The sequence below is a fragment of the Neolamprologus brichardi genome, chromosome 14 (assembly GCF_056152115.1).
Source record: "Neolamprologus brichardi isolate AB-2024 chromosome 14, ASM5615211v1, whole genome shotgun sequence".
Classification (NCBI taxonomy): domain Eukaryota; kingdom Metazoa; phylum Chordata; class Actinopteri; order Cichliformes; family Cichlidae; genus Neolamprologus; species Neolamprologus brichardi.
Genome location: NC_142117.1, coordinates 10,578,141 through 10,604,274, shown reverse-complemented (window position 1 = coordinate 10,604,274; position 26,134 = coordinate 10,578,141). Strand labels below are relative to the sequence as shown.

The following is a 26,134-nucleotide window of genomic DNA, read 5'->3' as shown; positions in this document are numbered from 1 at the left end:
GCCTCGCCTAGGCGGACCGCCCTACCACTACCTGCCAGACAGGTGTATCAGGAAGTGGCGCTCAGACAGTAAAATTAATTTTAAGCATAGGCGCTGAATACAAAGAGACGCAATTTATGATAACTATGCAGCTATGACCCTCGCCTGATTCGTTAGTGTGTTTTTTATTACTCGCATGAGAAACTCCATGAAAATGCCACGATGGGACGCAAAACACTCGCGTAGTGACCCTGTTTTTCAGAATAAAGCAGCGATAACAAACGTATGAGACCACCCGATGTCAGGTTTATGTCACAGCTGCCCTAAATTAACAGTATTTGTAATTACCAAAATATTTTTTTTATGTTTGTGTAATGGTTAATTTGGCAGTATGAACAAGCTCTCTAATCAACATATTGTTTGGAGTGCTAAAATGTAATTATTGTTTTTTATCCACGAATTCTCAAATTTACTCTTTAACAGAAAAAGAATAACGCATATTATTTTATTTATTAAAAAGCCCATTTGGAGTTATTTAATTAATAAAGCAACGTTTATTTACGTTTTAGTACGTTTTAGTGGTTGAGTATTATGCTTAATTCACTTATGATTCATCAGAAAAGGGCAGTGTGCCATCTCTTGTGTGTTGATGCAAGTATATGTGAACTTGTGTTGTGTATTTAAGCTGGTTAATTTCTAATAATAATAATAATACAACAAAACTGTTTTATTACGCCTGTTTTGAGGTTTTTAAAACAGACATTGGCCAAAAAGTGCCAAAATGAAACCACATTAAACTGCAATAAACTCCCCCCCACCCACTCTCCTCTGTGTGTGGAGGCCTTATCTCCCAAGCCAACCCTACCCAGCGATGCTCTACTGGGACCTCTCCTGGTATTTCTAAGCATATTACACCACTATCGCTGTCCCCGATCGCATGCTTTTACCACTATAATTATATCCAGTGGGAGAACGGGTTTGTTTTTCTAGCCTCAGTGTAGTTTCAGTGGGATATTATGTTTTATCCCCCAATTACATGTTTGCACACATCGTTTGATGTTTGTGTCTTTATTTGGTCTGAATTCTCAGCTCCATTCTTATATTCAACTGCTCTGCCAGGGACCTTTTTCCCTCTAATCTGACAGCAGCTATGGTTGCTGTAATGGGCCTCCATAACTTCATTTTACGACACATCAGCGTAAGAGCAGCATCCTCTATTACAGTGGCTCCAGCTCTCTGAAATAGTACATGTAATATATCAGCAGGCTAATATAATTGTTTGTAATGTGCAGTTCAGGATCTTGGGGGAGGGATTGCACCATGGCATTAACTTTCTCTGCAAGTAATCCCTTCTTTCTTAATCTTGATCTCAAGGAATCTTTCTTAATGTGTTTCATGAAATAGTAAGAGATCAAATAGATTTGTGCTTATTCCATGTAAACTGTGAGATGTGAGTGTGGTGGTGAATTCTGCCTAAAGACATCACCCTGGGATGGATGTACACAGTATTTTGTTTTTATTTTTTCTCTTCTTTTTGACAATATTTTTATCTACCAAAGGAGGGCTCTGCAGGGAAAAACCAACTGAGAACCACTTTGGTTGGTCAATTGCAGAATCTAAATTGATTGCAAAGTTTTTGTCCCCTCTCTCAGAGATGAGAGGCACAGGCCACAGGCTTTCTCCTCCTCCTCCCGTATCCATTCACAAGTACAGTGTTTGTGTTGTATCTGTTAACAGTATTATGTAACAGTTCCCACACTGAGGCAGGGATACCACTTCTCTTTTCTTTTTCTTTTTTTGAATAGATGCTGAGTTGCAGGACTCCTGGCTTACCAGGAAATGAGCACTAACACCTTCCATATTGTGGGATATCTTATAATCTGATCAAGTATAGCCTCTTACCTAGATACATGCAGGCACATCAGATGAATACAGGGGCTCTCTGTCTGGTTACAGTGGCGGGGTCTCAGTTTCAGCTGAAATCTTCTCAGTCACAATGAAGTCTGTCCCCGCTCACTGACTCTCCGGTGGCTCCGGTGGACAAGAGGCCCGTTCTTCTGTTGTCAACACTGGATGGGGTTAATAAAGGTGATCTTAAATTGTCATGGGCCAGATGGTATATGGGAACCATCATCCATCGGGCAAAAAAAACAAGAAAAAGCAAAAACATGAGAATCCTGCAGTCTTTTCATCAGCTGATTTATACTGAAAAGCTGGTAAAAAGAAAAAAAAGTCAAATCTGCTGCACTGGTTTGTGTATTTTAAAGGTTTTGCATACAGATGCATTTTCCTCAAGGCTGTCACAAGTAAGTACAACAACATTAGTCATAGCTGTACAAGCTGTACCTCTCACTGAGAATAAAGCTGACTCTCTGCCTTTAAAATAAATGTATTCATAACCAGTGAGTGGTTTTTTTTCTGCAACTCGCTGTGCGTGTTTTCTGTGTGCACATACACGCACAAATGAGTGTAAAGTCATTTAGCATGTTTCTACAACACTGTGCTAGGTACAGCCCACCTCTGGGTGTGGAATGCAGACTGGAAGGAGAAGGAGGAATGGAGCAAGACACGGCACAAGCAGGAAAAAGGAGTGAGTTCAAGAAAGACACGAATCATTTCTTCAACATTTACTTTACTGTGCGCTCTCTGTAGAATATAGAGGTGTTTTCTGGGTGCGTGGCAATGCTGAACACACTGTGAAAGACAATGGCTTGTTAAATGAGTCATGGGCGAGAGTACCTCTCCTGGGAGTTTAGTTCTCAAATAGGTAAGAAGGATGAATGCACAAAGGGCAGATACACAGAAATCAATCACCTCGGTCGCATACGATGTGTTTCCTTTCAGTGACAGGAGAGGGGAGGGGTTAAGAACAACAGCTGCATTGAAAATTTAATGCGTCTCCCGTCCTTCCCATCATGTTTCTGCTTGCCTGGCCAATAGATTGATAGCACAGAGAGTGGTGTCATTAATTTGCCCAAAAGTGTTTTGGGTGTTGCATTCAAATTTGGTCAATGAGGATAAATAATGCTCTAGAAAGTCAAAAATCAAGATGTACACTATGTTATTTAAACATCCACAGCCAATTATTATTATTATTATTATTATTATTATTATTATTGCTCTTTCTACTATGAAATATAATTATTTAACATCCCCACTTCCATTTTTAGTTAACCCTCCTGCAGACTTGCTGACACTGTTAAAGTCTGTCACTCAGTAACTAAAGCTGGCCAGACTTTGATCGGTGCTCACAAATGGACTGCCAAACACACACACACAAACACACAGACAAATGTATAGAGTGACATATTTGTAGACATGACCAATCAGAATTCAGCAAACAAACCCAGACTGAAGTGACAAAGGCAGGTATGAGCATACTGAACCTGCAAGGAATGAAACAGTGATTCAGGACATTAATGTTTACAGGTACAACAAGTGTAAAGCTCTCTAGACGCACAATAAACACGCAGCTGTAGATAATGCATTAAAGATAATGATGCATAATAAATGCTGGATTACTCTCTTACATAATAGATGACATATATCAAATCACACTGAGCTCTAAGTGAAGGTCCGCATGTCCATGTCTTTTTTTGTGCAGTGAAACTGAATGTAGTCAAGAGTCAAGGGCCGTGATTATTAGAAAATTTTATTTTTTTTATTATTTTCTTTAGAAAAGCTCTATAACAAATACATAGAATGACACTTTTTAAAACAACATGATAAAATATTTCTGGCTTTATCTACAAAAGAAGAAAATAAAAATCTATAAACATAGTGCTCAATATTCACATAGAAGTAAAAAGTCTGTCACACAAGGATGAAAGACAGGCAGCAAATTCATTTGTTAGTAGACACGATGCATTCACAGGTGCATGGAGGGGGGAAAAACAGGCTCTCATTTTCAAATCAAAAGGGTTTTCAGATCTGACTGTGCGCTCCCACACAACACTCAGGGCAGGTGCATGCGAAGCTGCTTGCTCATGGATCAGATATTTGGCCTTGAGAAAAAATGACAGCAATATTTATGCTTTGTTTCTCCATTTGATATGACACATTGTACGCATCTCTGTGTACTCGAGTAGGACAAAGCTACTCCTGACCAGCACTCGCAGGCTGGCGTCACGATGGTGTGCATAACCGACTGAAATGGAAGACCTCCTGTACATTATCTTTAATGACATTTAACTGTAAAACAAAGCCACTGTGTGAAAGATTAGCCCACGGGTACCAGAGATACTCTCCATTAAGACGATGAAAGAAAAAAAAGCCTCAGTGCAATAAAGATCTGCATATATGGCTGATCATCAGCAGTGGTGTCCTTCTCTTTCTGTCTAAATACAGTCCACGTCAATGTCTTTAGGGAAATCGATTGCTTGGTGCAGCTGATTTTGGTATTGACTTCCTACACGTAACAAGATCCACGTGTCACCCAGGAGACAGCTATTGATTAAGAATTGTCCCCTCTTCCCTTCAGGACAGTAGCCAAGAGTTCAGGGTTACTTCCACAAACCCTGCACTTTTACTCACACATTTCTCCCCACATATGAATATTTCCGGACTCAGTCAAGTAAAACGATTCTACTTTTGTTCTGTGCTCATTCAGCAGAAGCCTTGTTCTAACCTCTCTGTGTTTGCTTGGAAAGTTTTCAAACTTTCAGTTTTCCTCAGATTTGTACAGACTGCACAATTCAACCTCAGCAGCAGCACTTTTTTAATCTGACCCCCGCTGGGCCTGATGGCGAGGTCCGCAGGTATCATCTTATCATCTTCTCCTCCTCAATCTGAGTCGTCACCGCCAACATCGTCATCCAAGCTCAGGCCTTCTTCCTCGGAGGAGCTCGAGTCTCTGGTGCTGGGATCTGAGACCATGCCGTCTGAACTGTCAATCTCTATGGAAGTCTCTGATAAGTAGAGGTGGACGGCCTTCGATGGGTGGCTGTGACAAACACGCACACAGATATGCACACACAGGCGAACGGGGGAGACGAGCGAACACGGCACATATAGACATAAGGGGATATGCATTCATGCATGACACATTTATAAATCATACATGTACACAGCCACAAGTCACACACATTGGGGGGGTGGGGTCAAAGGACAAAGACAAGCAGACACAAACACAGCAGCAGGGACAGAGGGTTAGCATCAGCTAGGAATAATCTGTCCCAAATTAAGAGGAAAGGCTGGATGAACATTTCTCCCCCATGAGCTCTGATTGGGTGAAATTATTTCCTTCTTATACAACATATTTTTTTAAGCAAGAGAGACACTTTGAATAAATCTGATCAGTGACAGCAAGAAGAACAAAACTTCCTCAACACTTTCGCGGTGTGACGCATTACAGTAACACTGTATTTCATAGGAAAAAAACAAATAATCGTTGCACCTTTTACAGAGAGATCTGAAAACCCAAGAGAGAAGCAAAGAAAACTCCAGCGCCCAAGAAAAAAAGTGTATTTTTGACTAATTAGCTCATTGTTTGAAACAGACAGAAGGCCATTAAAATGGTTCAAACGAAAAGAATTCAGAGCTGATCGTGTTAATGTTTCTGTGTTGTTATTGAATTTATACAAAAGTGCTGGTTAAAAATGTCTGTTTCCAACAAAGCAGCTCACCAACAGATCTTGATTGTTGCAAAGCACCTCGGTTATATTACACCAGTCACAAAATCAGGCTAACGACGACACGGGATGTCAGAGAAGTACAGCAATTTCACTTCAGCAGTGGAACAAAACAAAACAGAATCGTAAACCAGCATCCTCCTGCAGCTTCACATGAACCACGGAAGACTGAATCAGACAGCCAATATTAATGACTAATGAAATAACAGCTTTGTGTGGGTTTCACAATATTACCATCATGTGGTGATTAAAGGAATTCAACAGAAGCGCTTTCATTGTAGCATTGTTTCTATTGTTTGCTGAACTACTATAACAAACATGCGCTGTGGTGCATTGCTATGAAGGAGTTTAAAATGTATCAGTAGGGAAGTAAGCAACAGGAATACACCATTGTTCTAAGTTTACATCAAAAGTTTACTCCAAACAGGAAGTGTGCTTGGAAGCACATTTAGTCTAACAGGAAAAGATGATGCGATTAAACAGTCCTTTCTGAGAAAGGCGCGTGGTGATTCGCAGCAGTCTGGCTAAAAGGTCAGTGTCTACTGCTTTCAGCACAAAGGCACATTTTTCATTTTATGTCTGCTTTGTAAAAGCTGCCCATTTGATTGGTCCAAATCTGTAGGATCCAAAGACTGCGGTTGGAGAGGAAGGAAGAAAGTGAATTGTCCGATAGGAAAAGAGCTGCAGGGAGGACCACAAGCCCTGATCCCCAGAGTTAGACTGAGAACGGGAGAGAAAGTGTGTGATTCTTCTTTTTTCTTTCCCTTTTGTCTCTTTTCTTACCACGCGGTGGGGTCTTTTCGCTCTTTGCGCGGGGCCTCCTCATTCCCTTCCAGCTCCCTTTGCCTCCTCCTCTTGCATCTCCTGCAGGATGCGATGATGAGGAGGAGGATGACTATGCCGGAGATGGCGGCTGCGATGGCAAATGCCAGCAGGAGAAGTCCGGAGAAAGAGGCTGAAAGTGATAGACAGGGATATTTATTTGAAAATAAACAACACCCTCAGCTCAAAGGCACTTTAACTGTGCTTTTCCAATATGTGTCTCCTGTAAGCTGGTATAAATACAAAAGCACTAGTAAGGCTACCAGGGCATCTTTAGAGACGACGAGGTCAGTGCGTCCACAACTTTGGTCGAAAGTGAAAGAAGTGCCTATCAGGTCATACCTGATTTAACTTTTGACGGTTGTCTCCTTGTAAAAGCACTCTGGAACTGCCCCTTTGATTATTTGCACATGTGCATCTGAGATTTCAGCAGACAACATTACTTTCTAGGTCAGTGGCAAAATCTTACTGAAACCAAGCAGCAGTGTCCACAAGTGGTTAAAAAAGGTCTCCTAGAGAGCGATCCAAATATAGGACGTGGCATCATGCCAAACAAGGAGACGGTCTTGAAGTGGATGGAGAACAAGCTTAAGAACAGGTACAGCCTTTGCTTTTTGTATGTGCAGTAGAGGATCTTCCTCATGGTGCCAGTTCTTCTCTGGCTGCCAGTGATCACCTGACTTTTTCTCTAGTCAGGTGATCACAATTACTTTGCAGAATTTGAGCTTGGTTTCCACAAACACCTGCCAAAACTTTGTGTTTTTCATGCTAAGACTGTAAGATTAAATTTACTTCCCCTGTTACACTACGTCAGCATTCTAGCACTCACTCAGGTCTGCATACGTGACATCTCAGAGCTGCGAGCACTGCTTTGTCTCATCTTGTTGACTGATTTTTTTCTGTGTTTACATGCTGATGCATAAAACACCAATCAGTCATAACATTATGACCACTGACGGGTAAAGTAAACACTGATTATCTCTTCATAGTGGCACTTGTTAGTGAGTGGGATATATTAGATGAACATTTAGTCCTTAAAGTTTATATGTGGGAAGCCGGAAAAAATGATAGTGTGAGGATTTGAGCGAGTGCGACAAGGGCAAACTTGTGATGGCCAGATAACTGAGTCAGAGCGGAGTGTGGGGTGTTCCCAGTCTGCAGTGGTCAGTACCTATCAAAAGTGGTCTATTAAAGGAAGAGTGGTGAACCAACGACAGGGTCGTGGGAGGTCAAGGCTCACTGATGCATGTGGGGAGTGAAGGCCGGCCCGTGTGCCCTGACCAACAGACGAGCTACTGTAGTTCAAAGTGCACAAAAACTTCATGCTGGTTCTGATAGAAAGGTGTCAGAAGACACAGAGCAGTGTAGTGTTTTGTATATGGGGCTGCATAGCTGTGGACTAGTCAGAGTGCCCATGCTCCCCATGAAAGCACCAACAGGGAACGTAAGCAGAACAGAACCACAGAGCAATAAAGGAAGGTGGCCCGGGCTGATGAATCACGCTTTCTTTTATATCATGTCGATGGTCTGGAGAACACCTGGCACCTGTTTTAGGCAATGTCCTGTGGGGAAACCTTGGTTTCTGCCATCCACGTGGCTGTTATTTTGACACGTACCACCTACCTAAGCATTTTTGCAGACTATGAACACACTTTTATGGAAGCAGTATTTTTTGATGACTGTGGCCTCTTTCAGCAGGGCAATGCACCAAAATGGTTGAGGGATGGTTTGAGGAGCACAACAACCAGTTTTAGGTGTTGACTTTCCACCAAGACATAAAATGTATAGCTAGAAATGTTGAATGAAGGATGTAGGAAGGAAAATGTTGGCTGAAAATTCAAACTGCTGACCTGTTTCAACTACTCTCAGTTTAATTTCTCCATCCGGGCCGTGGACATCGGGTGGGTTCTTCACTTGGCAGATGTAAGTGCCGTTGTAGGTGAACTTGACCTCTCGAATTATGATGGAGGCATCGCTGCCCATGATGTCACCAGCCCAGGAAATGCGCTTTCTGAAGAGTCCTTCTTGTGGAAGAAATGGTTTCCTTTGGTAGTAAAATACCTGCAAGAGAAAATTGGTGGTTACATTTAGATAGGGTAACGATGGCAGGGAATAGTCAGAGGTTATCAAACTGAGTACTCTGCTGCTGCTGCTGGAGAGTGAAGACATTTTCTTCCAGCAAAGAAAGGAAAATAAAAGCCCAGACTTACCCAAATCTCCTGCTTCTTACTCTGTCTATTCTCAATATCCCCACACACAAGTATACAAACACTGGCTGTCTTGAATGCTCCACAGGGAGCCAGATGACTCACCGGTTCCTCTCTTACTTGGATGAGGGGGCGGATGCTCCTTGACACAATGAGGGAGGTTTTGTGGTTTGTTCTCACTTTTTTTTTCTCTGCAAAGACACAGACACGCACACACTCACCGACTGCCTTGGACCCCCCTTAAGTGGCCTGAAGCTCCAGGTGATGACGACATCATCGGGTTTGATGGGAGACGAGCTCTCGAAGGTGCACCTCAGACGAACGTCTGTGCCGTTGACCGCCTCAACCTCCTCAGATGTGTATATACGCATCCCGCTGACCTGCAGCATGCCTGCAACATGCGAGCATAAATTGCAGGCAGCAGAATTAACACAGTGAGTGAGATCAATACATGCACACGCAGATGGCGGGTGAAATAATCTCTGGAATGCACAAGCGAAAAATACAACCCAATAGGTGTTGTACAAATTCACCCTCATCAGTAATTCCCTTCTTTTTGAGTACATGCAGTGTACTCAGTGACCCTGCTTCTGCCTACGCAGTGCTGCTGCAAGAAAAATCACTAAGTTGTCACTGGAAATACACAGTAGCCTATATTAGATACAGAAATCCTTCAAGTGCTAAAAGTAGGAATTTACTAACGCACAGCTACGATCAGAAATGTGCTTCATCCCATCACATTTGCTGAAGGATTTTAGATCAGGAGCCAATTCTGTGACACTTTGTGAATAATGGCCAATTTGATCACCGCGACTGAGAGAAGCCTGAAAGTGAGAGCCTGCAGTATATTAGGTGGATGTGGACCATGTCAGTCTTTACAGTACGGTGGAGCTATTAGACGTAAAAATGGATGGACCTGAAGACCGGGGAGGGATATTGGCAACAATTTGGCTCCTCCATAATATGATGGATAGAGCTGCCCAGAGTCAGCGCTGTTACACATTTACACCATGTGGAAACACATACACACACCAAGCATGCGGTGGGCCAGGAAGAGACGTGTTTAATGCTGACTTTCAGTCTGGCAGCCCATCAGTATGGCATAGGGAGCCAGACGATTATGTTTTCCCTCTCCCAGAGATCACAGACTCTGACGGCAGATCCTTGATGAAGTAGTCTCCTGAGTATGTGTGTTTGTGTGAGTGCAGGTGGATATGGAAGTCTGTGTGCGGTTGTGTAGTTAAAGCCACCAGGACTATTTATAGAGAGAGCTCTGTATTCTAAAAACAACAGGAGCTGTGTCTAGTGTTTTTCAATACCAAGAACACAGCAGACATCCTTCTGCAGGGCTAGTAGCTGCAGTGAGCTCAGGGTAGCCCAGACTTTTCCTATTGCCATTAGCACTATCTCTACAGATTAAGCCAAACACTTGAAAAGAATCGTACGTCTGATGGAAAAGCCCTCTCTGGCCAGACTGCTCACCTGAGTGTATCGTACCTGGCCTTGATTTTATACATACTGGGTTATAGTGAAGTATTTAGTCATCAAAACATCAGAATTAAATAAGGAGACATTATTAATCAGTTCATTAGAAAAAAAAAAAAGGCTGAACAGTAATTACATCTTTGTGACAGTGTTAATTATTAAAGATGTGAATAATATATAATATAAAGATGGATTAAGCTGTCCTTTACAACGTAAACTCTCGGTTTAGTAATTTTAGGTGGCTGGTGAATATCAATATAAGGCTTCAGGCACAAAACATCAGTAGCAGCAGCACAGAAATTAGAATAGTCTTGCATAGCAGGCAAATTGAGCCATATTGTTACCGCTGGTTTATAATCACTGTGTGCATTAAGGCAGGAGCTTGCTGGGAAATGATCAGCGGGGGCTTAGCTCCTTGGGCAGTGTGTTTTGTTCCCTATCAGGCTGGAGAGAGTTTCCTGTGGGCTGGGATGAGACCAGACGACCCCTCGCAGCATTAAACAGACGAGCTTCTCTCTCCCTGACAGCGCTCTAACAGCCTAATGTGTTTTAAATGAGTCTGATGAAACCTGGGAGTGCTGCGTACGAGTGAGCAGAGCAAGGCAGAAGATACAAATCGTGAACTTCTCAGTGCTTTGTTGGATGCACATCAGAGGCTGTAAGCCTTAATTCACCACCTTTCCACCTCTTTTCTTCCCATACTTGGCTGTGTGTATAGGAGCATGGAATTAATGGAGAGAACTGGCTGTGTTTAGGATGTTCATTAGGTCAATGGCATCAGCATGGCTGCATCAGCACTGCCGGTTAGTGACTCCCTCTCGACGGCAGGTGTGTGGCCGTGTGCACTTCTTCAATCCTGACACTTGAGTCCAGGCCACAAGGATGTCCAAGAAAAAGACAGAGAATAGCAGAATCGAGCAGGAGTTTGGTTCAAAATGAAATATTTAAAGACCTGCTCAAGTTTGAGTGCTATGACTCCCTAATTTTAAGTTTTCAATACAGATGACACCGCATGGCATGGTTTCAAATCTGCTTTGAACCGGCCATGGCGTTCCCGAGGTCCACTCTTCTAGCCTGTTTCAGTGTGAAACCAACCAGTGGCTTAATTAGAGGAAAATGAATTAGACTCAGAGCAGCAAGTCATCACATTTTAGAAAAGCATCACGAAAAAACTATGAATATTACTACTCAGTGTCATACAAATGTCTGCTCATCTACATCTGAATTCCCTGCGAACGTGATATCTTCTTATTTTGACTTGTTGAACAGAAGTCATGCAGTGGGGGCGTGTTGCTATCTCCAACATACTGTGATAAAGACTCAATGTGCTGGACATCCCTGAAGAAATGTTACGCTTTGCAACTGATGGAGAGGCTCCAATTCAAAAGCGCTAAGTGACCTGATCAATCCTAACCACGAATCACTGGCCGTCCATGATCCTGTAAAGCATGTTACAGAGGCAACGAGTCATTTCAGATGTTTGCCAGCTGTTTGGTTGTCTCTCAAAGTCTAAAAGCCTTTTTGTTTATCTTAGTAAATGGACCAGGGGTCGCCTACCCTGTCTGGAGATTTGCAGAGATGTAACTAAAAGACAGGCAGCACGCTATAGATGAGCCCTCACAGCAAACAGCAATAAAAGGAGACCTTGTTCCAAAGTTCACATTTTCTTTCTTGAAAAAGTAGGAATATACTTCAGCTTTCTATTTAAGTATTCATTTATTTAGGGGGACAGTATAATGTGCTTTTGCAACTTGAGATTATGTCGTATTAAATATTTAAGTTGGCACGACTGATCAAATGGCACTATTGTTTAGTTCTGGCATGTTAAACTAGCAATAAACTGTTTATTTTGTTGTAAGCTGCATTGATCTCCTGTGGCCACAAGATACAAAAGCACAAAACAAGACACTGAGAATATTGTGCAAATAGCTTCATTTCTTTTTAAAGGAGATGAAATATTCTTGCAAAAGCAGCGATTAAATTTTTAAATTCTACAAATGTTACACTGACAGCAGCAATAAATAATGATTAAGCTAACAAGCATCACAGTCCACTGCGGTTCCATGTGCTGGAATACAGTCCCCTGCTGAATTTGTAACTTTGCTGACTTGCAAAGTAATGAACAGTCTCTAATTTTTATGATAGTTTAAATTTAATGGAGATGGAGAGAGAATATGAACCAAAACTCCAGAAGATAAAAAACACATTACATCATTTCCATGTCATTGAGTGAAGTAAGCATTTGATTCCCAAACAAAGCATGACTTAATGCTGGGTGGAGAAACCCTTGTTGGCAAGAACAGTGGTGAGATGTTTCTTGTAGTTGGTCACCAGGTTTGCTCAGCAGGGATTTCGGTCCACTCCTCTTTACAGAAACTCTCTACATCCTTCAGGCTTCTTGGCTGCTGTTTGGCCACTAAAACTTCAGTTCAAGTTAATTTAATTTAATTTATACAGCGCCACATCGCAACAACAGTTGCCTCAAGGCGCTTTATATTGTAAGGTAGACCCTACAATAATACATACAGAGAAAAAACAACAATCATATAACCCCCTATGAGCAAGCACTTTGGCGACAGTGGGAAGAAAAAACTCCCTTTTAACAGGAAGAAAGCCTTCCCTCCACAGATTGAGGAGTGAGGTTTGGAGATGTGCTAGGTCACTACATGACCTTAATGTGCTTCTTTAGCCACTCCATTTTTTGCCTTGGTGTTATATTTTGAGCCACTGTCATGACTCATCTTCAGTGTTCTGGCTGAGGGAAGGAAGAGGTTGTTTTCCGAGATGTTATGGTACATGCCCCCATTCATTAGCTCCTCAGTGGAGTGAAATCCACTCCACTGTGGCTCAAGAGTTGGGAGTTCGCCTTGTATTTGGAAGGTTGCTGGTTCGAGCCCCGGCTCCGACAGTCTCGGTCGTTGTGTCCTTGGGCAAGACACTTCACCCGTTGCCTACTGGTGGTGGTCAGAGGGCCCGGTGGCGCCAGTGTCCGGCAGCCTCGCCTCTGTCAGTGCGCCCCAGGGTGGCTGTGGCTACAATGTCGCTTGCCATCACCAGTGTGTGAATGTGTGCGTGAATGTGTGGATGACTGAATGTGTAAAGCGCTTTGGGCTCCTTAGGGACTAGTAAAGCGCTATACAAATACAGGCCGTTTACCAAATCAGAAAAGTATTAAGGTCTCCACTTCTGTGTTTGACTGTGGGGGTTGTGTTCTTTGGGTCATACTCAAAATTTGTCTTCCTCCAAACAAAGAAACGTCTTGAGTTTAGTTTCATCTGAATGCAGCACCTTCTCCCAAACCCTGTCTGAAGCACTTAGATGTTCACTGGCAAACCTAACAGGGGCCTGTACATGTCCCTTCATAAACAAGTCCATTAAAGTGTAGTGTGTTATCAGTGGTGGTATTGATGTCTATTGTCCCAGCTGTCTTCAAATCATTAACACTGTTCTCCAGTGGACTTTTGAGAGGATCTACCATCTTTCTTATAATCTCAAGATCTTGGATGGAGCTCCAGATTGAGGCCGATTGATGGTCATTTTATACTTCTTGCATTTCCAAATAGTTGTCACCTTCTCACTAAGCTTCTTGCTGATGGTAATGTAGCCCATTACAGCCTTGTGCAGGTCAACAATCTTGTCCTTTGACAGCTTTGGTCGTGGCCACTGTGGTGGAAAGGTTGGAACAGACGCAGATGATTCTGTGACAGGTGGGCTTTATATACAAGGTCTCAAGTATCTGTAATTGACTGATTGTAATCAGTATCAGTGACATGCAAATCAATTTATAACTTTCATCTAATGTTTTTTACGGACTTTTGGTTCATATTCAGTCATGTCCAATAAAATGGAACTACCGTAAAAAAATGATAGACTAAACATTTCTTTGAAAGCTTGCAAAGTTACAAATTCAGCAGGAGATGAAATAATTATTTCCTCCACTGTATTGCAATTATACGACCAGCACAGAGAAGAAGAACCAGAGAAGAAAGGGGGTAAATTTCTGGTTAGAAGTCAGTACTCACAGCTAAACTCTTTTATTTTCACATCCGAGAAGTGACAGAGGACCTGGAAGATTAGCAGAGTAAAAGTGCAGTGCCTGTGCTCCTCTACCAAATTGTTTAAAAGCTTACACTGAAATGATTCATTGTGCTTCAAATGCGAGCAGAGGAAGCAGGTCCTCCGGGCCATAACACCTCATTTCACATTTCTACCCTCAACCAAGTCTATTTTCGAGTACATGAATTTAAATAAGTGTTACTAATCTCTTTTTGAGCAACAAAAAAGCACGCGCTTTCAACTGTGCCGTCCTTTTGACGCACGCAGAGCTGATTAAGAATTAAGGTTAATTAGGTCTTTTTAGAGGGAGAATGGGTATTAGCACGACGACAGCAGCGTTAGCGTTATGTACAGTGCTTCTAACAGTAATTTGTCCCCGTAGCTAGAAGTGTGCGATCACTATTTAATTTGCCATTAGCAGGCACTAATTGCTGAGGGGGACACATGCCGTTACATGAGTAAAGACATCACCAGTGTTGAATGGACCCATTTGGGGAAAGAAACAAGAAATAAGGGCTTCCGTGACGAAGCATAGGAGTGACTTATTAGTGCATAGATGGAGCTAGAGATTAACCATGTCATTCTACACAGTTGCAGTCTGTAAGGATTAGATAAGATAATGATGTTTGTTTGCTTGTATGTCCACTTGTCTCCTCCAGCATAAGTTTCTGTCCAATCTCATTTGCTCAACTGTTTATGTCTGAACATCCTGTCCAGCCAATGCCGACCACACCCAGCACGCAGAGACAGAGAGAGGGCTTTCACAGCTTATTAAGTTGGAGCTATGTAGACTACGGAAGAGGGCAAATTGATTTGTCCTATTTGTGTTTGTGTGCAGCTTGCTACTTTTTTTTTTTATTTGTGTGATTTTTTTTTGCATTTTTTTTCTCTTTGCAGGCAGAATGCAAAACTTTCATGTAAAAAGTTTTATCTAGAAAGAGTTGGATTCCTTTGCAGAAAGAAACAGAAATTAAATTGTCAGGATGACAAGAAAACACAATATTTCAAAAATCCCACAACCTTTTTTTTCGAATTGGAAATATTAAATACTGTGAAGCATTTGAATGACATCAATTACATTCTTCACTGGTAATTAAAAAAGACCAAATTAGAGTCTTTGTGTGAAATGCGTCTGTAACCCGACGCCGTTACAGTTTAAATGAAAGACTTTCCCACATGGGATTTCCCGCCAGGTCAAAGTCTTATCTCTCCCAGACTTCTGGAGAAAGTGCGTATGTGCATGCGTGTGTCCTTGTGCATATTTTTGTTGATGTAAACGTCAGCTGTTCATGTTCCTGAACCAATACAGTATCGGATGCAGCTAGGATCATAAAATATTGTCTTTCATTGTTGAGTGGATATCGACCTGTGTGCGTTCGCTGGGTTAAGCCCAAGGGCCCATCTGTTGGCACAAGTCCACATGCATCCACACACACACACACACACACATTCACACACATGCTTCATTAGCTGTACTGGTGTTGGCGCAAGTCCAGAATATCTATCAATATCCCTTATATATAACAATAAAATGAACTTGCTGAACCTTTAATGCACTTTATTCTACCTGTCAACACTGCTCGGTACAAACTGCTCTGGCCCACTGTTCTGTCTGCAGCCGGAGAGGGTAAGTACTTTTATCTACTGTAATAATAATCACTGTGATTGGTTTTTCTTGGCTTGGCGGTCATCCCATGACTCTATGAAGCCTTGCAAAGACACAGAAATTATTAAGTACTTTCTGACCTGCATGTATGTATTTCAACCGGTGGCAGTGAGTGCAGGCAGGTTTTAAAGTGCACAGGCTCATTCAAGGACACTTCACTGTTGTTTTTAATCTCACATTGCCAGACATGCAGGTATGTGTGGAATGAAGCAGTTGGCAGGAATCACCTTTATTCTCCAAAAGCTTAAAAATATTCTGGTTTTGGTATTCTAAAACGTTCTTTTGTGCGTGCACTGGTTGTTCCAGGTGCTATGCAGAGGTTAGCAGGCCTATTTCTACATGAAGCTGTCTGCTGTCACTCAGAAGCAGCTCCCAGAATGTGTGGAGCAACCAGAGTGTGGGGTCTCTTCATGTTTCCACTTTCATTTGGCCCCAGCTGTGAAAAAGACCAAAGTCACAACATAGCAAGAACTAAGGGGTGAAAAACATCAATAATTGTCCTTTGTGGTCAATGTTTGAGGTTCCTGCGTCTCCTTTGTTGACCTTTCTGACCTTTTAAAACCAATTTAAAACAGTCAGAATTTCAGAAGTTACTGCAGTTTGAGCCTTAACACAATCCGTCTCGCGTCATAGAGAAAGAGTTACATAAACAGGGTTCCTTAGCAACCATTAGTCACTAAGGAAGGAAAAAACTGAGGACTTTGTATCAGTACTTCCCTAATAACTCCTGAGCCAAGGCTATAAAATCAAAAGTGATTATTGACTAAAGAAGCATCTGGGAGAAACTATCTCCGTAGTTAATGACTACTGCATAATAATCTGTGAATCTGACTCCCCATTTTCATCTTAAAACAACAATGTGTACTTTTTCATTACAGATTACATTTTTTTTAATTATTATTTTTGTGTTGCCTCAAGCTGTTGATTCACATTTAATCAGGTAACTATGAAATAATGAAGCCCTACCGAGTAAATACTGAGGAACCAGCAAATATGAAGTTTCACTTTAGTTTAAAAAGTTAATTCGATTATCCCGAGGAAATAAGGACGCACTGAGAGTGACGCATCACTATGAAGGATCTGTTCCCAGGCTGGATTTTTTTGTTAGTTATCAAAGTTATTTACATTTTTTTTTTACCCTTGGAAGATAAAACTGAAGTATTTTTATTATCCAGTTTAAAAAAAATACCATCTCATAGAGTTCTGCCAAGGCTGCAAATCACGTCCTGCACAACATATTCTTCACTCACTTGCTTTCCTACTTCGTCAGCTGACCTTTCTCCCACTCATCGGTAAACCTTAGCTAACCAAGAGGCAGGCAAACAAACTAAGACCTCTGCTGACTGCAATATTTTGCTTCAATTACCAACAGCTGTACTTCCACAGCTTAAACATTTCCAGGCCGTTCTGGGTGTGTTTCACGCTGCAGAAAGGCCATGCTGCGTGGTATATAGAGCTCTTATCACAGCTCCTCAGCAAACCTTCTCTGTTTGGGCTTTGGGGTTTGTTGATGCAGTTGCTCATAAATATGCATCTTTCTAAACAGCAAGGGGAACAGAGCTAGTTTAAAAACAGAAGACACCATTGATTAGATGGTAAAGTATATCCACTAAAGTATATCCAGGCAGCTGTGAGTCACTGTGTAAGTGGTATTTTCTGCCAACCTGCGTTACAATTTGCAAAGAGGACTTTAGGTCTTATAGGGAGGCAACACTGCAGGAGAAATCGAGCAGCTGACAACTCTCCGAATCAGGAAATTGGTTTCATTACATTATTTCCTTGTGGTGCGTGTTTGTGCCTTTCCTCTCCTCATTACGGCTCAGAAACAAAACGGAGCGCCGGAGGAAACCTGATTCTCTGTTATGCCGGTTTTGGAGGAAACACTTAGGACAGGAGCAAACACACAAAGAGCTCAGTGGATTACAAAGAGCCTCTTCTCTTCTTTGTAAGATGTTTCACAAGCCCAGGTTAGTTTTCCCTGGTTTTAACAAGGCCTCGCTTTCATGAGGGGCTGGACTGAGGGCTGGGAATAGCAGGTTCAGGTAACAGTGTGTTCACAGAGGAGGGGGACACAGAGTTGAGTGTTGACTGGTGTAATGGGAGGGAACCCCTGAATGAACACAACTTTGTTTGAGATACTGACATGTATGCTTTCTTTATACAATTCAATTTTATTTATATAGCCCAAGGTGCTTTATATTGTAACCCCTTCAATCAAAACCCCCTTTGAGCAAGCACTCGGTGACAGTGAGAAGGAAAAACTCCTTTTAACAGGAAGAAACCTCCAGTAAAATCAGGCTCAGGCGCAGCAATGTGCCAAAACACGATAAATAAAAAGAATGGCCTGTATTTATATAGCGCTTTACTAGTCCCTAAGGATCCCAAAGCGCTTTACATATCCAGTCATCCACCCATTCACACACACATTCACACACTGGTGATGGCAAGCTACATTGTAGCCACAGCCACTCTGGGGGGCACTGACAGAGGCGAGGCTGCCGGACACTGGCGCCACCGGGCCCTCTGACCACCACCAGTAGGCAACGGGTGAAGTGTCTTGCCCAAGGACACAACGACGAGACTGTCCAAGTCGGGGCTCGAACCGGCAACCTTCCGATTACAAGGCGAACTCCCAACGCTTGAGCCACGATCGGGTGAAGACAAAAGACACGCTGTAAAAAAGCGTCCGAGATTAATACAAATTTCCATTCACTCATGAACGTCTGGCCTTAAGTGATCTTTATACTTTGTACTGTTTTACAAAAGTTACGGCAGCCCTGAGAGTTCAAACGCACTGCAACTTGAGAAAACCAGCAAATGCGGCTCACAAAGCTCACACAACTCAACAGAATTTGAACATAAAACAACAGAAGAAGAATTACAAATGAGTTTGTTTTTGGGAAGACAATAATGAGAGAGACCAGCTCCAGAAGTAACCCCCCCACCCCTTCACCCCCACCCCACCCCAAAGAGCAGAGGATTTGTCCGTGTTGTGAGGCAGAAAAATATGCAAGGTACGGTGTGTTTTAATCACACGGTCCATATAATCATTTATTACATGCTTCCTGTTAGCCGCTTCCTGCCTGACACTTCCAAAGCTGTTCAGTCACATTCATTTCTCCCCAAAAAACTTTCATATTTGTGTATCAAACTGTCACACAGACCTGTTCCATTCAGGTGTCCACACCTTTGGCCATGCTGTGTTAAGACATGAGGTTACTTTGAGGTGTCTCTTTTCTCCCGTCCATATTTAGGTCTGAACCGCTTGGTGTCATTCTTTCTAGTAACCACCAGGGGGCTGCACCAAAGGGACAGCGCAGAAGTCAATGAAAAAATGGCCCTACATCTCTCCTGATTTATGACCTTTCCTAAGGGGTTTATGATCTCAGTCACTACTGGACTGAGGGTGTCAAGTCTTTTTTAAAGACAGCATGCTGCTCAGTTAGTTAATTATGGTCCCATTTACTGTGAAATTGCTAATAAAGCTGGGTGTGCTATAGGGCTTGGCTTCTTTGAAAATGACAAGTTACTAGCACATGAACACTCAGCGTCCTATTCTTTGAAAAAACTAGTTTAATAGCTAAAATGTTCAACTTAAAGCTTTATAAATTGCAATAAAACCCAGTAGTTACTGTTTTGTTGGTGTGGTCTATTCTTTGTCTATGACCCTGCTGCTTATTCCAAATAAAGCTGAACTGTAAAATTAATTATTAACAAGACATGAAAGCTTAAAAGCTTTGATTAATTTACTTTGGAAAGCTGTTCCTTGTTTATAGGAAGACAAAGCAAAATATTTCTCTCAATAAAACAAGTCACAAATTTTGTCACTGCAATTTTTTTCTTATTGTGATTTGAACTCTTTAGACATGAACTATGCACAGCTAATGTGTCTGAGTACACTTAAAGGTCATTCCAAGCAGGGACCAAGCATCAATCTCTTTTTGAACACTTTCTTCCTCGTCTTTTTTCTCCCACTCCCCCTACTTCCTCCTGGCCAATTGTAATTCATCAGGCGACAGTGTTCAGAGGAAACGCGAGGTGGGTGAGTGAGGATAAGAGTTTAATCCATCAAACCTCTTCCACTCCCACCTCGCGGCTGACTCAGCTTCTCCTCGGGATTACAAACTCCTGAGGGGTTGGGGGGCGAGGGGGGTCCAATGAGCGCACTTCGATCCAGCTCATCAGGCTTCTCTTGGACAGACAGTCCAACCCTCAATAGACAGCCTCTGCCTCACATATTTACTATGCAGCAAAAAAGATGTAGGTTTTGCGTGGTATGAGTCAGACTGGATGTGGTCTTGCTGTGGCTTTCACCTGTGCCCCCCCCGAGCAGATAAATAAGTGAGGCAGTGGCAATTTATACACAGATCAGAGACCAAAGTGAGGAGGAGGTGCAGGCCTTTGCTCTCAGCTGGCTGCCTTAAAGGGGAACGGGCCAATTTTACAAATAGAGATCGCTTTACTTCAGAGAGAGAGAAAGAGCTACTCTGTGAAAAGAGTTACATAACATGGTCTGGCTCTGTCTGGCTTTTTAGAAGGAATACTGTGTAACTCAAGATGGAAGAAACAAAACATGGTTCCTGTAAAATGGAAAGTTGGATTTTAGACACACTTGCTTAGTTCTAATGCTGGTTTGTTTCTTAAGTCGGTCTAACAGAGTCTCACTGCATTTAATCAAAGATTCATGTTCACTGTTTCTTTTTTGTGAACAAGCACACAGACAAAAGTAGCTAAAGGGGAAGGGTCTTTTTCTCTGGTGTCACTTTTACACAGAGGTTATGTTTTCAGATACTTTTTGGGCAGTTTTAAGGAAAAGTAACGTCTGAATTCTGTCCCCACAAATACACTGAATCTGTGCATCTCTTTACATTCTGCCTCGACTTTGAGCTCAGGATGACACAGTGTCTTCCAGTGATTCGGCTCATGTGATGTTGTGGACTGATACTGTGAGGTCGTTTCACAGACTGTGTGGTTCTACTGTTACAAAAGGTTTTAGAATTAGGAATTATACGCTGTCATCTGTTGGGCAGAAGTTACAAAGTTTGCAGGAATCCCATTTTTCTCTCCAGCGGGATTTCAGCCTATCATGGGTAGTCCAAGTTTCAGACTTGGGGTGAAGTTGAAAAATGTTGGAAAACAGGGTCTAAAAAAGTGGGGCCAAATCCTGCCGCACGAGTCCTTTGCCTCCTTTTATCATTTTCATTCTCATTCATTTAAATTGTGATTACAGCACAAAAGCTTACAGCTGCTTTTGTATACACTGAAAAAATTTGCAGTCAACACATGAAAGTCAGAAGCTAAACAATGGAAAGGAAAATAAGGCAAAGTAACTCTCTCAGCCGGTGAAATACTATCGTCATGACCACAGTTATTATAGTTTAGTATTTCCTAATTCGTTTTTCTTAAATTTCCTTTTGACTTTTTGTTTCTAATTCAGTTTAGCTTCAGTTAGTTTCCAAAGTTCATTTTCTTCATTCAGTTACATTTTTATTGTTTGAATATGTTTAGTTTTTAATACTTTCAGTCTTTTTAATTATCATTGAAGTCAATTTAGTTCAATTCAATTTCTTTTATACAGCTCTAAATCACAACAACAGCCTCAAGGTGCTTAAAGACCCTACAATTATACAACAGAGAAAACCCCAAAAATCATATGAATCCCTATTAGCAAGTAATTTGGTGAGAGTGGGACGGAAAAACTCCCCTTTAACAGGAAGAACCTCCAACAGAACCAGGATCAGGGAGAGGCGGTGATCTGCCGAGACCGGTTGGGGTGAGGTGGGGTGGGGTGCATGACATATGTCAGAGGGAAGATTCAGGAAAATCAGCGCAGGCATTACAGTAAAATCACAGCAGTTTTCTTTTTTAAAAGCAGCAGATGCTCTGCCTTCTAGATCCCACACTCTCAATAAACACTTCAATCAGCGCCTCATCGGGCAAGTAAAATATTTTTACCAAACCAGCAGACGGGTCATTCTGCTCCAGTTTGTATTAAATTGTTATGGTACAAAGTTTGAACATTTATAATGATTGCTCTGAAACTATAACTTCATATATTAAATACTTTTATTTTTAATGTTGGTCTACCTACTTTGAGGCTATTTTTTGCACATTGAAATCTGAGAACATGAATATCTTGCAAAATTTTAAAGGTAACAGCCTGAAATGCTCCCAGGTCTTTATTACAATCAAAATGAATCTGTAATTTGGGACAGATACAATAAACAAATGTCTGAGTATTAGCTAGTTCAAATATTGTTATAAGGTCCAGCACTCCCACAAAGTCACATATTTGATCACACACTAATAATAAAAAATTTAAAAAAAAAAAACCTTGACATTGCAAAAGACAAATAGTGACAATTTCTGAATGGTATACAGCTGGATTTCAAAATAATGGAAAATAAAGCATGTAGAATACTTTTCAACATCAAAGTTTTAGTCACACAAACAAGGAAACATCACAAGCTGTACCACAAAAACAAAAATATAAGTACACTGTCCTCTCCAAGTTTCCAGATGGTACTGGAATTATAACTCACAAAATCATTTTTCTTAAATATATGTATAATTCTTCATGTTAAAACCTGGTTATCACCATCTCACATCAGGACATTTTTGGATGTTTTTTGCTCAATTAGGTATTATTTGAATTAACTTAATGTAATTTTTCAAATATGGTTTGAATTTTTAGCTTATTTTTAGTTAACTATAGTCACCTTGGTCACTACTCCTCTGTTGAGTCAAAAAACGGTTCAACTTAACGATAACTTAAACGATAAAAATTCTCAAGGTCCTCTTCCCCGTAGATAAGATGACTACGAAAGAGCTGCTGATATTCTGTGGAAACTGTCGAGTTATGTCATGCTGTAAACGTACTGGGGTGGGTCGTTTGAACTTGTACGTGTGCGTGTTTAAAGTAACTCTAAACATCTTTGGGAATGATTGGCCAGCCAACAACTGAGTGCATGTAAGAAAAGTGACTACACAAGCCAAAAAGCCACTCTCACAAACATACGGGCTTTGCATTTGCACAAGACGCAGTGACTCAAATGCTCCCTGCACCCAGATAAAGGCATTTAAAACCCCTGCTTCCATCTGGAGCTGAGCACCGTCTCTTGACATAAGTGCGGGGAGCACCTTGCCGTCATTGTCAAATATTTTTCACAAGGGCCTCTAAATCCTTGCATACAAGACATTCGTCACTGTCAACTTAACACACCCCTCTATGGTAATTCCAATGCACCACAAAGGCCAGGCGTCCCTCTAAGTGTGTCAGCACAGCACGGCAAGTCAAAAAAACCACAGTCACACTTTGTTATGTTGACCTATTATTAATATTGTTGTGGTGAGATTAGAGACCTGCTGGCAGGGAGATAACTGCTACATCCCAGTCAACAGAGCCTAAAGAAGCTGCTCCTTTACTGTCAACAAGGCAGAGCTAAGAAAAAGCCTAAACAATCACCGTTTACACAGCCCGGCCTGGAAAGTCGCAATCGTCAGCAGCCATTTGTTCGCATGTCTGTGCGTCTGTATGTGTGTTAAACCTGTAAGTCGGGACAGGCTGACATGCTTTAGCGTGTTAGCGTTTCATGTCGAGGATCACGTTTAAGAAAGAAAAGAACATTTGAAACAAAGCGAGAACAACAGAAACAAAAAGAGACGTACAGTAAGCAGAAGGGGATGGAAAAAATGTTCAGTTGGCTGTCTTTATTTGGATGATGAAAAGGAAAAACGAGAGAAATCTGGTCTAAGTGTTTGTTTTTGCTCTGTTTTCTTTTTCTTCTTCTTCTCAGCTGGCAGCGAGTACATGTAACTGAGTTATTGCTCTGCTGGCTTTGAAGCTAAGTGGTCAGACGTGGGGGAGAAAAAATATGCCCGAACTCAAACCCCCACTTTCATAACAAATGGATGAATAATGCAAAAGTACTGAACAACTTAAACAGGCCCTGTCTATTCGCTGTGACATGTCTTACAAATTGGAAAATTCCAGAGGAAGTCTGGTCACTGTAAGATTACGGTTCAAATCCCGCTTTCTCCTTTAAGACATTTAATCTGCACAAAAGAAGAGAGTAATGTGGGGCTTTTAAGAAATGGCATGCCAAACCGCTACTGCTACAGATAACAGCAGCAACTGCTGTTATTTAACTTCATTTCCTGTTTCCTTTATTTATGTATATCATTAACTATTTGATTTCTTTATAAAAGAAAAAAAAGTCTGTTGAAAAATGTGTTTCAATCGATGCTGGATTAGCTCCAAGAGGCCTGTTCTGCACAACAGGTCAAACAGACTGCAGCTTAACACTTTGATTTGACAGTTTACAGGGAAAAAATCTCTTTGTGTTTAAACTCCTGTGTTTTTATTCAGTTTGAATCTACTCTAACACCCTCCACCTCCATCACGAAGCAGGAAAACACAAGAGCTTTCCACAAAGCACAAATGCACTACTGAAATAAAAATGTATCCAAATTTGATAAGGATCCCACTAGCTGAAGAAAATGAACAACAAAAGAAACCCCATTGCTCTTAAATATGTCTTGATTTAAATATGATTTACTGAACTTAAAAATAAGAAATCCTGCCAACACACACTTTTCAAAAAACACACACAGCAGGAGTTCATTACGGTTTTCTGAGCCGGGAAGGATTTTTAACAGTTGGTGACGGTGATGTTTAGCAGCAGCAGCGTGATTGTTCTCGTTGTTTCATCCTAAATCCCATAAAACTGACTTTTCTGTTTGCAGCAAGTCTACAAATGAATACAAACTGGCTTTGATCGCACCTTCACAGGCTTTTGCAGTCGAGAGAGAAACATCCCATTTATTTTGCATAGAGGGCTGCATATTTTATACCCTACATGGCTCACAAAAATGTTGCGCTGGCTTGTTTTGTCATGCCTGCCCTTTTTTTTATCAATAAAGCCAAAGGCAATGGTAGTGATTACAGCGCAAAACGCTCGAGAACTGAGGTGCTGCTGAGCTGTAATCAGTCCCAACATGCTCCTCTTCATCCACATGCTGTTATTTGAGGATCCGTTCCTCTGCATCCACGCGTCCTCCTGCTCCGTCAGTGTCAGCCTGTGCTGTGACTGATCTGCAGGCACATGCTCATTGTAAACATAAGCAGCTTGCCACTACAGTGAATCCCTACATGGTGCTTTGGCAGTGGATGGACATGTTCAATCAATATAATCCACTTAACCGGGATGGGCAGAGATTACTTCAAGGTTAAAGCAACCTGGCTTCTTGTGAATGAATTGCCACTGATTGATGGGCCAACCGATGCTATTAAAACATGTTCCATTAGTCGTGCCAAAGCAGTGATTAGAGGTTGGCTGGAACTTTTTTTAAAGGTGGATAAGATCTATGATTGTTCATTTCCTTGCGCATCTGACAAGTTGTTATGATCCAAATTACATATCCTGAACACCAGCCCCCCTTCTCTTACTCCCCCTCTCTTAACGGGAAGCAGGTGGACTTATCTGAGGCCAGCGGGCCACTTCACAGTCTCTGTGAATGTAAGCACGTTAATAGACAGGAAAGGAGTTTGCGTGAAACCACAAACACAATGGGTTCAATGTCGGTAATTGCTATTAAACCATTATCTTGTCTGGAATGGGCCCCACTATGGGTATTGTAAAGCCTTTACAGGAATTCTTAAGTGACCCACCCAGTGCCACTGTGCCAAGTTCCCCACTTCCCAGTGACGCAAGACACCGGCCTGAGATGGAGGTTAAAGGTCCCTGGGGAGCTGTAAGTAAAAGCCAGGCAATCAGCGTTTTTACTCTGAAGCTGTTATTATTGGAAGCTCTCTTTCAGGGTCAACCCAGATATGTGACACTGTGTAAACTTTTGGAAAGTACAGACGCAAAAATATACGCGCAAATTGCCAGATAAACCAGGCGTAAGTGTCCTGGTATGAATATAAAACAGCGTGTTATTGGATAACTTTTAAAATATTAACATACATTTAAAAAACAACATAAAAAAATAAATAAATTGATATATCACAAAAAATATGTCAAACGGCAACTCACGTTAAACCAAAATCCCCGTTTCACTCAAATGAGCGGCTCTCACCTGACGCTGCGAGTCCAGACAGGACGGTGAACACATAGAGCCCCTTTACGCACATTGGATGGGCGGTAAGAAAGCGACCGGTGGCGGTCAACCGAACCACAGAGACGCGATGCAAATCTGTGGAAGCCCTCTGGAGAGGGATTGAATCGTGAAGTCGCGGTGATTCCTCGCCTGCTCCTCTCTCTCCAAAGACGCGTCCCAACTGGCCA

General features: G+C 41.8%; 1 protein-coding gene across 1 annotated transcript; it reads right to left on the bottom strand.

Moving 5' to 3' along the window:
• Positions 1–5,012: 5,012 nt before the first annotated feature.
• Positions 5,013–26,134, bottom strand: LOC102791477 (myelin protein zero-like protein 2). Its single transcript, XM_087850809.1, has 4 exons — positions 25,926–26,134; positions 8,860–9,029; positions 8,282–8,492; positions 5,013–6,564 (listed from the first exon to the last, which is right to left on the bottom strand). The coding sequence occupies exons 1-4, from the start codon at positions 25,978–25,980 to the stop codon at positions 6,389–6,391; spliced, it is 612 nt and encodes a 203-aa protein (XP_087706935.1). The 5' UTR covers positions 25,981–26,134; the 3' UTR covers positions 5,013–6,388.

What these genes read in the sequence shown, in the direction of transcription:
- LOC102791477 (XM_087850809.1), bottom strand. Translation starts at nt 25,980, where the DNA reads ATGTGCGTAAAGGGGCTCTATGTGTTCACCGTCCTGTCTGGACTCGCA. An exon ending in GTCTGGACTCGCAGCGTCAG is followed by an intron (nt 9,030 to 25,925) that starts GTGAGAGCCGCT and finishes CGCATGTTGCAG; the next exon opens with GCATGCTGCAGGTCAGCGGG. An exon ending in ACTGAGAGTAGTTGAAACAG is followed by an intron (nt 6,565 to 8,281) that starts GTCAGCAGTTTG and finishes TATCACTTTCAG; the next exon opens with CCTCTTTCTCCGGACTTCTC.